The following is a 16,627-nucleotide window of genomic DNA, read 5'->3' on the forward strand; positions in this document are numbered from 1 at the left end:
TCTGTAACCTCCCACCCCTGGATAATATTAATGAAGTCTTACTTCTGTAATAATAAATGTATATTGGTATTAATGGATTAACTAGTATCGTACCAACCCACTTTCAAATTAACTGATGAATTAATTCTTAGTGCTGACTACATGAAAATCTGTAACTTTTCTTATGAGAACCCGTATTCTCTTATTCATCTTACTAGAAGTATATGACCACACTGTACAACTAGGTAGTGAGAAATGTTTTAATTTTTCTTAAGGTATTCAAGTTAAGGCAGTTGCAGAAGTGGATTCAGAGTCTCTTCCTTCTTCCAGCAAAGTGCATAGCTTGTCTTCTGACATGAAGTCATCTCCATGTGAAAAACCGAAGCCAGAGAAAGAGCCTGATGCTGCTCCTCCTTCTCCAAGAACTGTCCTGGCTATGCAAGCCGCCATGCTGGGAAGTAGCTCAGAAGAGGAGTTGGAGAGTGAGACCCGGAGGCAGGACAAGGAGAAGAATGCACCTGCTACTGTAGAACAAGGCTCCGTATCACCTCCGACTCTCTTAGCTATTCGGAAAGCTCTTGATGATGATGAAGACGTGAAAGTGCATGCTGGGAACGATGTACAGAAAGGGGGCTTAGAGGCGAAAGAACTGCTTATGAACCGTTCTGATGAGGAAACTGAGGAAGGACTTAAAGCGAGAGATGGAAAAGAAATGCTGTTGACAACGGTACCTCATTCAACCGGTGTGAACTTTGTAGAGGAGCATGTAACCAGCGCTAATAGTGAAAAAGAGCCCACAGACTTGGCTCGTTTATCAAGAGCTATCTTTTGTCAAGGCAGTGAATCTAATGTTCTAAAAGAACAAATGCCATTAATTCATACGGTGAATGAAGCCTTTCAGACAAGCGATGGGTCTACAGTTAAGGATAGAAAAAATCCATTTCCTTTACCTGGGCGCCAGGGTGAAGGAGAACTGACACCAATACCTCCCACAGGTCCAAGTTCTGTATCAGGGAATGCAACACATACCAAAGTGCTTGAGCCACAACAGGATCTTCATCCGTCTGAGAGTAAATATGATTCCGCTGTTCTTTCAAGTGATGATGATGCAGAATGTGAGAAACATCCTACTTCGGAAGTCATTGGCACTGTCAGTTTGCAAGAAGTGAGTAACACACCAAGCGTCCCTTCAGAGGCTATAAGTAACTTAGAAAATGTGGTATCGTTTAATGCGAAAGAGCATGAGGATTTCCTGAAAGCCATCCAAGAACGTGAGACAATGGAATCTGCAGGCCAGGATTTAATTTCAGCTCCAGAATCCATGGAACCAGTGGAAATTGACTCTGAAGAAAGTGAATCTGATGGTAGGTGTTTCTGCTCTTCCGGAGATAAAGAATGGTAGGATTTCATGTCTGCAGGAACGAGAGATCCTTTAGTCCAGTTCCCGCTTTGTACGGATGATGAGCTAGAGACCCAGAAAGGTAAAATGACTCTCCCAAGGACATGCAGCTAGTAACGGATTCTTGACCTTTCCTATTTTGCTATTCTTTTAGTTGTTCTTTTTAAAGGAAGGGAGTGCCCTAGTTGGAGAAGGTGAAGGTGAGTTTCCCTTTAATTTTTTTAACTTTTCATTTTTTAAATAATTACAAACTTAAAGTTGAAAGAATATTACAAAAATTCTGGTTCCTTCACCCAGTACTTCAGTGGCTAGCATTTTACCACATTTGCTTTATCATCGCCGTCTTTCGGTCTGTCTTTCTCTCTCTCTGTATATGTACACGTGTGTATTATACATCTGTCTCTATACACACTTATATACAGTTGATCCTCATTATTTGCAGATTCTGTATTTGCAAAATTGCTTACTCACTAAAATTTATCTGTAACCCCGCAATCAATATTCATGGTAGTGTCTTTGTGGTCGTTCACAGGCGTGTGTAGGATGGCTAAAAATTTGAGTTGCCGCACTGAGGATGAACAAGCTGACACCCTGCCCTCTTGTTTCAGCTCTCCTACAGAGATGGCCAGAGGGTGGAGTCAGGAGAGAGCAGTGCAGTGTAGACTAAGAAGCTCCAGCTCTGGGGCCAGTTAGTGGGCTTTGAATCCAAACTCTGGCACCTGTTAATGGCGCCGCCTCAGGCGAGTCTCTTAACACTCCCGAACCTCATTTTCCTGTTTATAAAATAAAGAAAATAGAATCAACCAAGGTGGGTTGTTTTTAGGATTTAAGATTGTAAATTTATTTCCTAAAAGGAGCAGTGATTCAGTATTTACGTATTTAGTGTTCACAGTGACTTTATAGAGCATAACTCTGAATAACAAGAGTCGACGGTATGCACGCACACACATGTGCATGTGCCTGTGTCTTTTTCCTGGTGTCTGCCAAGTTTCTCCAATCTAAAGTTACTATTTCCCCTTTGTAATTAATAAGTATTTGATGGAAAGGAATTTTTGAGGCTATGTAAATTGCTGTTCCTGAACAAACCTTCATCCACTTGTGTTGGCATCCATTGATGATTTTTACCTGAGTAAATTATTGCTATGATGGTTGCCAAGTGGTGGCTTTCTAGCTCCATCATTCCTTATATATTTATTAGTTGGCATCCTACTATAAGGAAGATCTTCCCCTTCTCCCCATTTATTATTTTATCAGTGTGGACTCATGGAGTCCTGTTTTATTTAGTGAGTTATAGTACTATCATAATTTACTTTGTTGCCCAAATTGTCCCAGCTTTGGCCAGGGTGGGGAGTCCTGTCAAACTGACTCCCATGACTTGACAATTCCCCATTATATTTTGAGCATTTCTTTACTTTCTGATCCAGATGTTCCAGGTTTATCTTATACATTCTCTACCCTGTCCCTGGATCCAGCCATTTCACCAAGGAACCCTAGTTCCTTGTAATGGAGCTTGGTATTTAGAAACCAAGATCTGGGTACTGAGTGTGCTCACTATTACTGGGCTCTCATTGCTTCAGGCCTTCTTAGCAACAGAGCCAGGAAATACATTTATGTATCCACACATGCAAACATGCACACACACCTATATTTATTTCTCTTTGTGTGTGTATCCGTAAGTTCACACTGATATCTACAGTTCCAATCCAACATCACATTTCATTCTAGCCTCCACCTTTCTTATTATTTCCCTTTCTAACAGTGAGAAACCTCCCATTATCTTCAATATGTTTACTTATTTGCTTATTCTCTCTCTATTTGTAGCTATCTCCTGATCCCACTGGCCTCCTCCTTTGTCCTGGATGTCTCCACGGCCCCAGGCGCTGAGATCCCCAGCCCCCTCCATCTTGATTGTGTCCTCAGACCCAGCCCCCTCTGTCTGAAGGGAAGATAGGGAATAAATAATATTTTTTAAAGAAAAGAAAAAACACAGGAGAGGAGGGGAGGAAAGTGGAAGATGAAAGCTGTTTCTCCTGAGTACTTATCTAGGATTCTTTCCACTAGGTCACAGCTTTATCCTTTGCTATGTCCATAGTGAAATAAACAACCTACATGATTGTTTTCATACCCTGATAGTTCTCCTTTTTGAATCGTCAAACGGTAGTAGTTCATTAGAGAACATATTTCTATAAAGCTAATATGCAAATCTTTGAAAGCTTGGTTCCTAATTTCAAAGACAGTGCCAGTTTATCTAATTGAAAAGGCTTATTTTGAAGTTAGAGGCATTTATTATTAAATTTAATAGTAATATGTTACTGTTACATGTTTTCTATTACATTCAAATCTTTTCTTTTTAGGATAAAACATTTTTCAGGATGCTTTGGAAAGCTCTTGATTTCAGGATAACTTTAATGTTTCAGTTGTAGGTAAAGTGACCTTATTATTTTGGTACAGGAAGTTTCATTGAAGTGAAGAGTGTAACTAGTAATGATGAACTTCAAGATGAGTTACACGAAGCTTCCAAACCTCCCTCTGGACAAGGTGAAGAGGAACTGATAGGAACTAAGAAGGAAGAAGCCACTGGTGACTCTGAAGACCTAAGAGACAACTCTGAAAGCGAGGCCTTGGATGTTGAGCCACATGAAGAAACTGAAAAAGATGCAGACGATTCATTCAATGAATGGCAGGATATTAATTTGGTAATAATGTGACATTGTGTTTTAAGATAGTGCTGAGGAAGCTGAATTCAGTAGATTTTTGAGTTTTAAGGAGTTACTGGATAAATATGTATAAGCTGTTTGCATGCCTCTTCTTGTTCTTGCTGATGGCTCCTTTTTTATGTAGGTTGCTGTCTGGGATAGTCTCCGCTTTCCATGTGATTTAGTGAGGGAACTCTAAAGATATTGCAGACTTGCTCAGAAATCCAAATGGAAAACTTCATAAGGAGAAAAAGCTTATTGGTAATTCCAGCCAGACTAAATGTAGGCTTTTGGGAACAGATGCACTTAATTGGATTATTAGTATAATTATCTACAAATGAAATTATTTTATAGGAGGAACTGGAAACTCTGGAGAGCAACCTTTTAGCACAACAGACTTCATTGAAAGCTCAAAAACAGCAGCAAGAGCGGGTTGCTGCCACTGTGACAGGACAGATGTTCCTGGAAAGCCAGGTAAGTGTACCAGTGTGGGACTCCAATGATAATACCTTCCGATATTTTCTCTCAATCAGATTCTCTGAGGGAATGCATTAAAGGCACTGTTTCAGCACTGGCCCCATTTCCGGGTCAAGCTCAGGTGCTGCATTCAGTGGGCGTCACTGTGTGTCTGTGACCCTGCAGGAACTTCTTCGCCTGTTTGGCATTCCCTACATTGAGGCTCCCATGGAAGCAGAGGCGCAGTGTGCCATCCTGGATCTGACTGATCAAACTTCTGGAACAATCACTGATGATAGTGATATTTGGCTGTTTGGAGCACGGCATGTCTACAAAAACTTTTTTAATAAAAACAAGTTTGTTGAGTATTACCAATATGTGGATTTTCACAACCAGTTAGGTAAGACTTCAGAGTATGATTGCTTTCTGAAATTTACCTTCAGAATGTGTGTTATGAATTTTTTTTCCCAGGGAACTAATTTGATGCGTTAATGAAAATGGTATGCCTATACAAGCTTTCATGTAAGTGATCTTTTGCTCATATAGAGGAGTAGGATTTTTAAATTAGAATTAAGTCATTAAAATCCTAGTAAAGTTGAGGCATTTTCTGCAGGTTAACCATCTGACTGGTTCAGACTCTGACTGGTTGCCTGGATCTCCAGGGTGATCTGAAGGTGGTAGAGGGGGAGGCAGGTGGGAGCTCCTCCCGCTGGAATCAGGAGCCTCATGGTCCCATTGGTGTTTCTGGCAGTAGTTCTTCATTCTCCCATTCATCCAACAAATATATACTGAGTGATTCCTGTATGCCAGTTATTGTTCTTGGCAGTGGGGAAACTGCAGGGAATAAAACAGTCTCGTAGGAGAAACATGATGAAAAAATAAGTAAATCATAATTTGACAGTTAGTGGTATGTACCATATAGTAAAATAAAGCAGTAAAAGTGGATAGAGTGACCTGCAGTCACAGGAAGTGCATGTGCTGTTTTATACAGAGTGTGGTCAGCAAAGGCTTTACTAATAGGTAACTTTTGGGCTGGGACCTAAAGGAAGGAGGAAGCAAATGTAGTAGATATCTTGGGGATGAGCATGTAAGACAAAGGGACTAGAGAGTGCAAAGGCCCTGAGGCAGAAGCTTGCTTGGTGTGTTCTAGGGAAGCAAGAGGCGGTAATAGGCTGAGTTGTGTCTCCCCACAATTCGCAGGTTGTAGTCTTAACCCCTGGTACCTCAGAATGTGACTGTATTTGGAGATAGGGTCTTTAAAGAGGTGACTAAGGTTAAATGAGGTCATTAGGGTGGGCCCTAATCCAATCTGACTGGTGTCCTTACAAGAAGGGGAGATTGGGACATAGAGGGAAGAGCAAACACAGGGAGAAGATGGCCGTCTGCAAGCCAAGGAGAGAGGCCTCTGAGAAACAGTCCTGCCAGCATCTTGTCTTCAGACTTCTAGCCTCCAGAACTATGAGGAAATAAATTCGTGTTGTCTAAGCTGCTTACTCTGAGTACTTCGGGATGGCAGCCCCAGGAAATAAATATAGAGGCCAGTGTATGAGTGAGGAAGAGAATGGCAAGAGTTAAAAGAAAGGAAGGAGGAAACCAGAAATCAAGTAGGGCCTGGTGTGCTGTAGAAAGTGTGTGCAGGTGTACTGGGCGTGTGACGTGAGGGAGGAGAGCATCAAGGATAACTCCCCATCCTGAGCAGCTGGTAGAATGGACTTGCCGTTAATGAGATGAGGGAGACGGGGGAAGGAGCTGGTGGAGCAGGGGAGAAGTGAAGATCTGGGCTTGGATGTGTCACATCTGCGATGCCCGTTAGACATCCAGAGGGGATGTTGAGGTGACAGTTGAGTATATGTGACTAGTTCAGGCGAGAGACCTGGGCTAGATAGCTAAATTTGGGGGTCAGAATTTAGGTGGTATTCAAAGCTGTGAGGATGGATGAAATTTTAAAAATCCTAACATAATGCCATTTTCAAAAAGAATCTATTTCAAATATTAAAGGAGATATTTTTGGATGTTGGAGGAGGATATTTGTACATATATATATATAATTTATATAACAGTGTTTATAGGTGTTATGTAATAAATGTTTACAAAATAAAATAAAAAATTTAAAAATATGTAATAATTTTTATTCCTAGGATTGGATCGGAACAAATTAATAAATTTGGCCTATTTGCTTGGAAGTGATTATACAGAAGGAATACCAACTGTAGGTTGTGTTACAGCCATGGAAATTCTCAATGAATTCCCTGGACATGGCCTGGAACCTCTCCTAAAATTCTCGTAAGTTCTTCCTTAATTTCTTTAATTCAGTTGTAAATACCCAAATTAACAAACAGAACTATTATTACATCACGAACTGTCTCAAATCATTTTTCATTGAGAAAGCAGGAGGAGGTATTGGTTGGGGTTACTAAAGTTTATTTTCCCTTTTCTAGAGTTCTGATGAAGTCAGAGACAATTTTTTTCCAGTGGTGCCAGACTTAGCCTAGTTCAGAGGTACAAAGCCTGTCCTGTGAGATTTCACAGGAGTGTAGAAGTTGACGTTTCATTCCTTCAGACGTTTATTGAGTGGCTGCTCTGTGTCAGACGCTGTGCAAGGCTGGGATAGGAGAGTTGACTAGGTCGTAGGCCGTGCCCTCCAGGAGCTCCCACACCCTTGGGGCTGACAGAGCAGCAAGTACACACTTGTGTTTCTGTGTGCTGAGCATTCTGAAAGAGGTTGGCCAGAGACGAGAGGGGCACGGAAGTATAATGCCAGGAATTTTCTATCAGGCACTGCTGTCCTTTTCCTCACTGTGTGTGCAGTGTGATTTATTCAGTGGTGGGGTCTCATTCCTTCCAGAACCCAGAGTTGTGCTGTACTTGGGGTACACTTTTCAGTTCTGGATATTCTGAGATGGGAGTTATGGATACATCTATGAAAGTAGTTCTTTCTTAAGGTTGGCCCTTGATGGCATCTCTTTTTAAAGAATGGAAATATAATTCACATACCATAACTTTCACTCTTTTACAGTGCACAATTCGGTGTTTTTAATCTGTTCACAAGGTTGTGATGGCATCTTTTAACCATGAGTTTGTCATGAGATACTATTTAGCAGAAGTTGATTTAATGATTCTTTAGCGTTCTCTCAAGTTGTATCTCCTGTGTTTGTAAAATTCTGGGATGTTTGCTCTAAAGAATCAATGATTGGAATTAAAACCTAAATACGAAATTTTTTTCCCAGCTTTACTGAAGTATAATTGACAAATAGAAATTGTATATATTTAAGATGTACAGTGTGATGATTTGATATATGTCCATTGTGAAATGATCACCACAGTCAAGCTAATTAACACATCCGTCACCTCACATAGTTCCATTTGTGTGTGTGTGTGCTAAGAACACTTAAGATCTACGCTGTTAGCAAATTTGAAGTATATAGTCCAGTAATCTTAATTATAGTCACCAGGCTATACGTTAGATTTCCAGAACTTACTCATACTGCATAACTGAAGCTTTGTGCCCTTTGACCAACGTCTCCCCATTTCCCCCACCTTCCAGTCTCTGGCAATCACAATTCTACTCTCTGCTTTTGTGAGTTTGACTACTTTAGATTCCACATATAAGTGAAATCATGCAGTATTTGTCTTTGTGTGTCTGGCTTATGTTACTTTGCATAATATCCTCCAGGTGCATCCATGTTGCAAATGGCAGGATTTCTTTCTTTTTTAAGAATAATATTCCATTATTCTACTTCAAATATATATGCAGTCCTGCACTGAATAGCAATGTTTTGGTCAAAATGGACCTGATATACAACAGGGTGTCGTAAGATAGTACCATATAGCCTAGGTGTGTAGTGGGCTGTACCACCTGGGTTTGTGTAAGTGCACTCTCTGATGTTCACACAATCACCTAATGACACATTTCTTGGAACATATCCTCATTGTTAAGTGACACTTGACTGTACCACATTTTGTTTATTCGTTTGTTGATGAATACTTAGGGTGTTTCTTTATCTTGGCTATTGTGAATAATGCTGCATTGATTTATGGGTGAAATTGTTTTAACGATTGCCCTCCTCCAGCCTTAGCACACATACTAATGTATTTCATCTTGTGCTTTTTAAATCTCTCTTCATAATTTTTTTATTGTTGAGGAAATTTATATACTATAGGTAAGTTATTAGGTAGCTGATAGATCGTGGTATGTAAATAATTTGAAAAACTTCAAACAACTTTATAATACAAATAATAAAGTAAGTAAAATAGAAATATAAAATATGGATTAAAGAAGATGATTACAGTTAACATTTTGGGTCATGTGATTTTAGACTTTTCTATGTACATGTGTACTCATATACACTATATATACACATGTATACTCGTAAGTGTGTGTGTGGTTTTTTTTTTACACGAATGGGATGATGCTGTATACCTTTTATATTAGCTATGATCAGTTTGGTGATAGAACAAGGCATAGTATCAGCAATGTGTAGATTTATATCATTGTTTTTGATGGCTCTCTAGTGGTTTGTTTTCTGAATGTATCATGATTAATTAATTTAACTAAATGCCTAATATTATTTCTGCTTTTTAAAGATTTTATTTTTTTTTTTATTTTTTTTTAAAAGATTTTATTTTTTCCTTTTTCTCCCCAACGCCCCCCGGTACATAGTTGTGTATTCTTCGTTGTGGGTTCTTCTAGTTGTGGCATGTGGGACGCTGCCTCAGCGTGGTCTGATGAGCAGTGCCATGTCCGCGCCCAGGATTCGAACTAACGAAACACTGGGCCGCTAGCAGCGGAGCACGCGAACTTAACCACTCGGCCACGGGGCCAGCCCCTTATTTCTGCTTTTTAAAAGTATAAACAAACATTGATTTGAGGGTCCATGTATATGTATATTTATATCTTTGTGTTCTTATCTGTTTATTATTTGGGGATTAATGAAAATGGCATCTAACTTTTCAATTTGTTTTCCTAATTATTAGTGAGACTGAATTTTTTTTCTTGTTTATTGACAGTTTGCATTTCTGATTTTCAGTGTTTTCTAACGCTAGATGGCACTCCTGCATTGATGAAGTGAATGGCCTATTTATGCCATTTTTCTTTTCTTTCAACAGTTTTTTTTTTGTTTTTTGCCAGTTGACTGGTTTACATTTTTCGATTCAGCATTAGTGATTTCCGCTTTGGTCTTCTAGCTTGTCGATGGCAGCTAGGAGCAGCCTCAGCCTTGCCTGGCTCAGGAGGGTTAGGACAAATGCAGGGTTAAGGAGCAAGAAGAGCAGTCACATTGAGAATGTGGCCTTGCTTTCTTCACTGCTTCCTCCTTTTCCTAAGCCAACTCTGGCTAGTGTCTCCCCCTTTAAGGTAGAGCTACTCCAGGCCTGCAGGCTGCGGTTAGCCAAACCGTGTGTGGTTTGACCTACACAGTGTGCTCTTCTATGGCGCTTTCATTTTGAATTGGCTACCAACATTTAAATTGGGGAGATTCCACAGAAAATTTTGGATTTTCTTGGGGGAAAATGAGATGTGAAATACTGGGCCCCAAGGCCCAAATAGCCCAAAAAACAGCTGGGGTGGAGAACAGCAATTCTGCCCCACTGACTTGGCCAGGACAGCAAATCCTTCAATTTTGCCATAGTTGCTACCACTCCCTATTGTGTCCTGCACAGCTAAGCTGTTGTGTTAAGTGCCTGGTCGTCTTGCTTTAAGGACGGGTGATCCTTTTGGTTTGATGAACTCACAGTATGTTGTGCTGGTCCTCCTAGCAGGCAATCATGATTGCTATTTCAAAGATGAAAATTCAAAAGAGAGTAGGGGATATAGATATTCTCCCAGTGCACTCTAGGAAACAATATTGGAAAACTGATAAAGAAAGATCTTTTTTTCCTCTTTGCCTTTTGATCCTGCAATGAAGACTGCAGTCAGTGTTTTCTAACGCTAGATGGCACTCCTGCATTGATGAAGTGAAACACTCCCTGAGCCAACAAATCTGAGTCAGTTGCTAATACTAGTAAGTCTGAAGTGGTGAACATGAGATGCAGGGTTTTGTTAGGTTCCATTGAATGCACTGATTGGTGAAGTTTACATTTATGTTTTTAACTTTTATGCCGTTCATTTTTCTTAATTGTGTCGTGTAAATGTTTCTGGTTATCTGTTGCCACATTAACCTTAGTGACTTCAGACAGCAACAGTCATTGATTTTGCGCTTGAATCTGCAGTTTGGTCAACCATGTGGGCATGTGCTGTCTCTGTTCCCTGTGTGTCAGGGTGCAGCTCAGTTGGGTTAGAGGATCCACTCAAGATGGCTCACGCACATGGCTGGCAAGTGGTGCTGACTGTCAGCCGGGAGCTCAGCCAGAACTGTGGGCTGGGGGCCTTGGACCCGCTCCATCTGGACCGCTTCACAAGCTGGAGCTTCCTCACAGCGTGTTGGCTGCTTCCAAGGAAAATATTCCAAGAGACAGGATGTGGAAACCACAGTCTCGAAGGCTGGCACAGTGTCACTTCCTCAGTCACAGAGCCTGCCCAGCTCAAGGGGAGGGGACCCGGACCCCACTTCTCGATAGGAGGGGTGTCAGAGAATGTATGGTTATCTTTAACCTGCCATCATAGTTTATGTTCATAAGGGAAAAATTGAAAAATGAAAAAAATATAAAGAAGAAAATGAACAGCTGTATTCTCACTTGGAGCATTGCCCAACACACAGTAAAATAGTAGTTGTTATTTTTTATTATTTTATATATCTGTTTACTTTTTCTCTCTTTCTCCATTTACATGCATTTTTTCCAAAATTGGGATTATGCTTTATATAGAGTTATGTCCTGCATTTTAAAAATTTAACATGTTCTTGGCATTTTTACATTTTATTAAATATTCTTGGGTCCATTATTGTATTTGATTTGAGTTAAATAATACCAAATATGTTACTTCCATTTTACCACTGAGAAAGAGACCCAGAGAAGTTGTCACTTTTCTATGAGTGCAGGCTCTGGAGGGAGAGTGTCAGGCCCTGACTGTATGGTCCAGGCTGTGCAATCTTGTGCGAATCGTCTCTGTTTGGGCTCAGTTTCCTGGTCTGTGAGGCGAGGACAGCAATAGGACTGTGCTCATGTGACGATTGGGCGTGTAGAACAGTGCAATGCCAAGCACACAGTAAGCTTTCACTGTTTCCCATCATTATATATTGTGGTTAATGACACGAAAAATATGAAATTGGTATTCTTGGGTCGTAGAATTTGTTTTGGAGTCACGACTTGAGTTTATGTCTCCTTACTTAAATTTAGCTCTTCATCTGCAGCGCATCTACTGTGTCTTATTGCTTTATAAAGACATGTTTCCTTTGCCTTATAGAGAGTGGTGGAATGAAGCACAAAAAAATAAGAAGATAAGACCCAATCCTTATGACACCAAAGTGAAAAAAAAATTACGCAAGTTGCAACTCACACCTGGCTTTCCTAACCCGGCTGTTGCAGACGCTTACCTCAAACCTGTGGTGGATGACTCCAAGGGCTCCTTTCTGTGGGGGAAGCCCGATCTTGACAAAATTAGGGAATATCCTTTTCCTTCGTAAAATATAAAGGAAATTGAGCCAAATATGTGTTTTGGTTTGAAACTTATAGAACATGATCTTGGATCAGTTTTTTCTTAATATTTCATTTATCTAAGATGTGCCTTTTAGTTCCTTTCTCTTTCTTCTTAGTTTTTTGTGTGTGTGTGTGGTAGAATACACATAACATAAAATTTACCTTCTTAACCATTTTAAGTGTACAGTTTAGTGGTATTAAATACATTCACATTGTTGTGCAACCATCACTGCCATCCATCGCCAAAGCTCTTTTCATCTTATAGAACTGAAACTATTCCCAGCAAACAATAACTCCCCATTCCTTCTCTTCCCAGCCCCTGGCCATCACCATTGTTAAGTGCCTCATATAAATGAAGTCATACGCTGTTTGTCTTTTTGTGACTGGCGTGTTTCACTGAACATAAACTCTTCAAGGTTCATCCATGTTGTAGCATTTCTCAGAATCTCCTTCCTCTTTAAGGCTGAATAATATTCCATTGCATGTGTACACCACATTTGCTTATCCATTCATCTGTCAGCACACACTTTGGTTGCTTCCACATTTTAGCCATTGTGAATAATCTCCTTAGTTTTATAGAGGATCTTTATTTGAAATAAGCAGTAAATAAGCATTCATAGATACCATGACATATTGAAGTATTACTCTGAAAGAATGGAAAAGATTACTATTGTTCTTTGTATTACTGATGTTCCTTTGTGTATATTTAAATAATCATTTGCATAGATGTTTAAAGGTTTGCAATAGAATTAATCTAACTACAATTTTTTTCTCTCAGAGAAATATGTATGATATCTGAAACTTGTTCTTATTCTAGGTTCACCTTTTTTCATAGTCACAAGTTTCTGATGTCCTAAAATGAGAGTTGGATATGTTTATCTTAAAGGATATTAAAAAGAACACAGTGCTAGATGATTATGTTAGAGTAATTTTTGTTATTCTTTTGCCACTTCTATCTTTAGAAATATGGAAATTTTTGGAGATAGGGGAATAGAATCAAGGGTAGTTCTTGGGGCCTTTTTATTTGTCACTTGTTTAAATGTCTTTAAAAACATGTATTAGTCTTAACTGCCTGCATGTTTTGTCAGCGATATTTTGGCTGGAACAGGACGAAGACCGACGAGACTCTCTTTCCAGTATTAAAGCAGCTAAACGTCCAGCAGGTAATCATGGTAGCTCTTTTTCTCAGTTTGGGATAAAGAGTAAACTTAGGAAAGCTGTGAGTGGCAACTGTTAAAGACCAGTTACTCTTTTATCTTAGGACATATAACATACATTATAAAATTATTATACTTTAGGTAAGAGAACAGAGGAAAACAGAAAAAGAGGAAAATTGGACATTGTCTTCATTTTCTAATGTCACCCTTAGGGTTGGACTTTGGTGTCCTTTTGATTCACTTTGACTTTGGAAAAAACCAATCTAATAATTGATTGCATGCTAAGGTGTTTTTGGTTAAATATTGTACCCTTTCAGAGTTATTTTCATTTTTAACAAATCTAGGAAGTGTCCAGTCCAAAGCACTTCTGAGCATTAAAGTCTCTTAAGTGCTAACGCTCTTTAATTCTATAGATGAATCATCAAAGGTGGATGTTCTGTCATTATAGTATATCGGTGGGAGAGATTTTGAAAAGAGGCCTTTATACGGCCCTCGGCTCCCCTGTGTGGGTAACCACATCTTGCTTTAACTGTGAGTATGTTCCTAACCATACAGAAACCTCCCACCCAGGAGCCAACCCATAAAACGTACGTATAAGTAAAACATTTAGCATATCCTATAAGATAGAACCTGTAAGATATATATTCAAATTAAATCCATTTCCATTAGGTTGAGTCAATTTTGAAAAAAACGTGAACAAAACTGAGGTAGACGACATTTCCAGAAAGAGTTTCCCATTGTTTGTTTGCTGACTTTCATACGGGAAACCTCATATACCAACAGACAGGAAAGTCTAGTTGGCTTCGTGACTGATTGCTCCTTAAGTTTAGGTCAATTTTGTTGTAATATTTTTCCCTCTTTTCATTGTAGAAGTTAATATACATTTTTTTCCCCAAAATTAGAAAGTGAAAAAAAGTGATTTGGAATTAACTATCTACTTCCTCTAACACAGATGTTAACATTTAGGTTTATATTCTTTTATTTCCCCCTCCTTCCCATATGCATTTGTTATCACACATAAATGCCTATATATCTAACTTCTCCCTCCCACTTATTAACATAAGGTTTTTTTCCTGTGTATTGTATAGTTGTCATAATTTCAAATAACCGGGTTACATTTCATCAAAGAGATTTAACTTAATTGGTTCACATCACTTAGTGGGCCTTTAATTTTCAGGTTTTCATAAATAATGCTGTGATGAACATTAGACATGTAACTTTTCCCAAATGTAAATATTTTTTAAGAATATCTTCCTAAAAGTGGATTTGCTGAACAAAAGACATGACTATTTCTTATGGCTTCTAATATATAATACTATGAAGTTTCCTCCTAAAGGTATCATGATGATAATGTTTCTAAAAGAAAGAAAGAGTGGAATTTAGAAACAAACCCCATGAAATTGTGTTGCTCTAAAAGGTGATAATATGTTTGGCTACTGGAAAATATTTGACTCTTTGGGTACCTAGGAAGAGATTTCTTATTTGAGATGCAGACAGAGGAGTTAGTTGACGGAGGAGGTGCAAGTACTGCTTTAAGTATAATCTAGAAAGTAAAATTTACTGTCAGTGATTCATTTGGGAGGGATTGGCTTTGGAGAGAGAAGGAATTAGTATTCTTTGAAAGAGTGCTCTTGTGCCGGTGGATCAAGGTAGAGCTCTTTGATTTGCTTCAGAAACTTTACTGACTTGTCTGATTTATTATTATTTCATTTCATTTTCTAGACACAGCTCCGAATTGATTCTTTCTTTAGAGTAGCCCAACAGGAGAAACAAGATGCTAAGGGTATTAAGAGCCAGAGACTTAACAGAGCTGTGACATGTATGCTGAGAAAAGAAAGAGAAGAAGAAACCAGTGAAATAGAAGCAGTTTCTGTTGCCATGGAGAAAGAATTTGAGTTCCTTGATAAGGCAAAAGGAAAAACCCAGAAGAGAAGCATAGCAAATGAATGGGAAGAGTCATCAAACCTGAAAAGAAAGAGGCTTTCAGATTCTAAACGAGAGAATGAATGTGGGGGGTTTCTGGGGGAGGCCTACCTCTCACAGTCTTCTGATGCATCCTCAGGTGAGGATGCCGAAGGTTTATCTTTAATGAACATGCAGAGGGGAAAAGCAGTTCAAGAGTCAAAAATCAGTTCTTCAGGTTTGCACAGCACAGTGAAACCTGTTCCTGTGAGGGACGAAGGTGCGACTACAAGCAGCTCCAGTGATGATGATGGAGAGAAAGCGAAGCCAGCCCTTGTGACTGCCAGATCTGTATTTGGGAAGAAAAGGAGGAAACTGAGAAGGACAAGAGGAAGAAAGAGAAACCTAATTTAACCATGTGAATTCTCTATAAATGTTAACCACTTAACATTGCGTAATGAATTTGATGTGAGGAAACAATAAAATTAAATGTATCTGTACAGTCTGTATTTCATATGTGATTTTAAAAAGTATGGATGCTAAACTTTACATTTATTTTTCAATGTGTTACATTTTCTAGTGTTTTCTACTTCATTGACTATTTCCTTGTATTTATAAGCTTTGTCTATTCATGTTTCTATTATCATACAATGATACTTTCTGACAACATTGAAAAAAAGAAAAAGAATTTATATTGATCAGTACTCACGCTCGATATGCATCCTTCTGAATTTCCAGCCTAGGAGAGAAGGAAGATATTCGTCTGCTGTGGTTACAGCAAAATAATCAGGAAACCTAAATGGGGTGCAGGATTCCACCTGTGAGCATTAACTGTGTGGGGAAACCCTGCACCTGCACCGTAATGTTTGGCTTTTAAAATACTTCAGTCATCAGAAGCTGACTTCTGTGTGAGTGGATGTGGGGGCTCAGGGCTGTAGTTGAACCAGTGTAGGTGGGTCAGCTTTAGGAGTGGCTTCCAGAGGTTGATTACTATTAACAGACATTTCTTCAGAGTGGTCCAGCCAGGGTTGCTTTATGATTGCTCCTGCTGAGACCGCTCACAATAACAACTCACAAAGTTCTGTTTGCTTAGAGTTGAAAACAATCTGAGAGCAATATTACCAATTACTTTGAGCTTGAGTTCTTCTGTTTTCAGAGGTATGCTCTTCCCAAGTCTTTTCTGGAATCTTTGGTATTTCCATCTTTACACATTTCCTTGCCTCAGCCTTTGAATAGTTCAAAGTCCTCACCAATGAAAACCAAGTATAAATAAATACCTTTCAACAATCTTTGAGTGACTCCTGGATGCTTCTTAAGGCTCTCATTTATGGTTACTTTTCAGCCTAACTCCTCAAATATCTGGACTACAGCTGCTGCTTTGCGTATTTATTCCTTCCTGATTTGAAATATGTCTTCTGCTTCTGTCTGTCTGCTCCAGCAGCTTTCTTCTAAAGTCAACAATGACT

General features: G+C 39.2%; 1 protein-coding gene across 1 annotated transcript in view; it reads left to right on the forward strand.

Moving 5' to 3' along the window:
• Positions 1 to 15,663, forward strand: part of ERCC5 (ERCC excision repair 5, endonuclease) — a 29,990-nt gene extending 14,327 nt beyond the window's left edge. The window contains 8 exon segments of the mRNA NM_001427905.1: positions 255 to 1,343; positions 3,830 to 4,074; positions 4,429 to 4,548; positions 4,717 to 4,930; positions 6,669 to 6,813; positions 11,870 to 12,070; positions 13,181 to 13,265; positions 14,982 to 15,663. Of these exon segments, the coding sequence (NP_001414834.1) occupies positions 255 to 1,343; positions 3,830 to 4,074; positions 4,429 to 4,548; positions 4,717 to 4,930; positions 6,669 to 6,813; positions 11,870 to 12,070; positions 13,181 to 13,265; positions 14,982 to 15,575 (2,693 nt within the window). The 3' untranslated portion in view covers positions 15,576 to 15,663.
• Positions 15,664 to 16,627: the final 964 nt, after the last annotated feature.

This window comes from Equus caballus, chromosome 17 (assembly GCF_041296265.1).
Source record: "Equus caballus isolate H_3958 breed thoroughbred chromosome 17, TB-T2T, whole genome shotgun sequence".
Classification (NCBI taxonomy): Eukaryota; Metazoa; Chordata; class Mammalia; order Perissodactyla; family Equidae; genus Equus; species Equus caballus.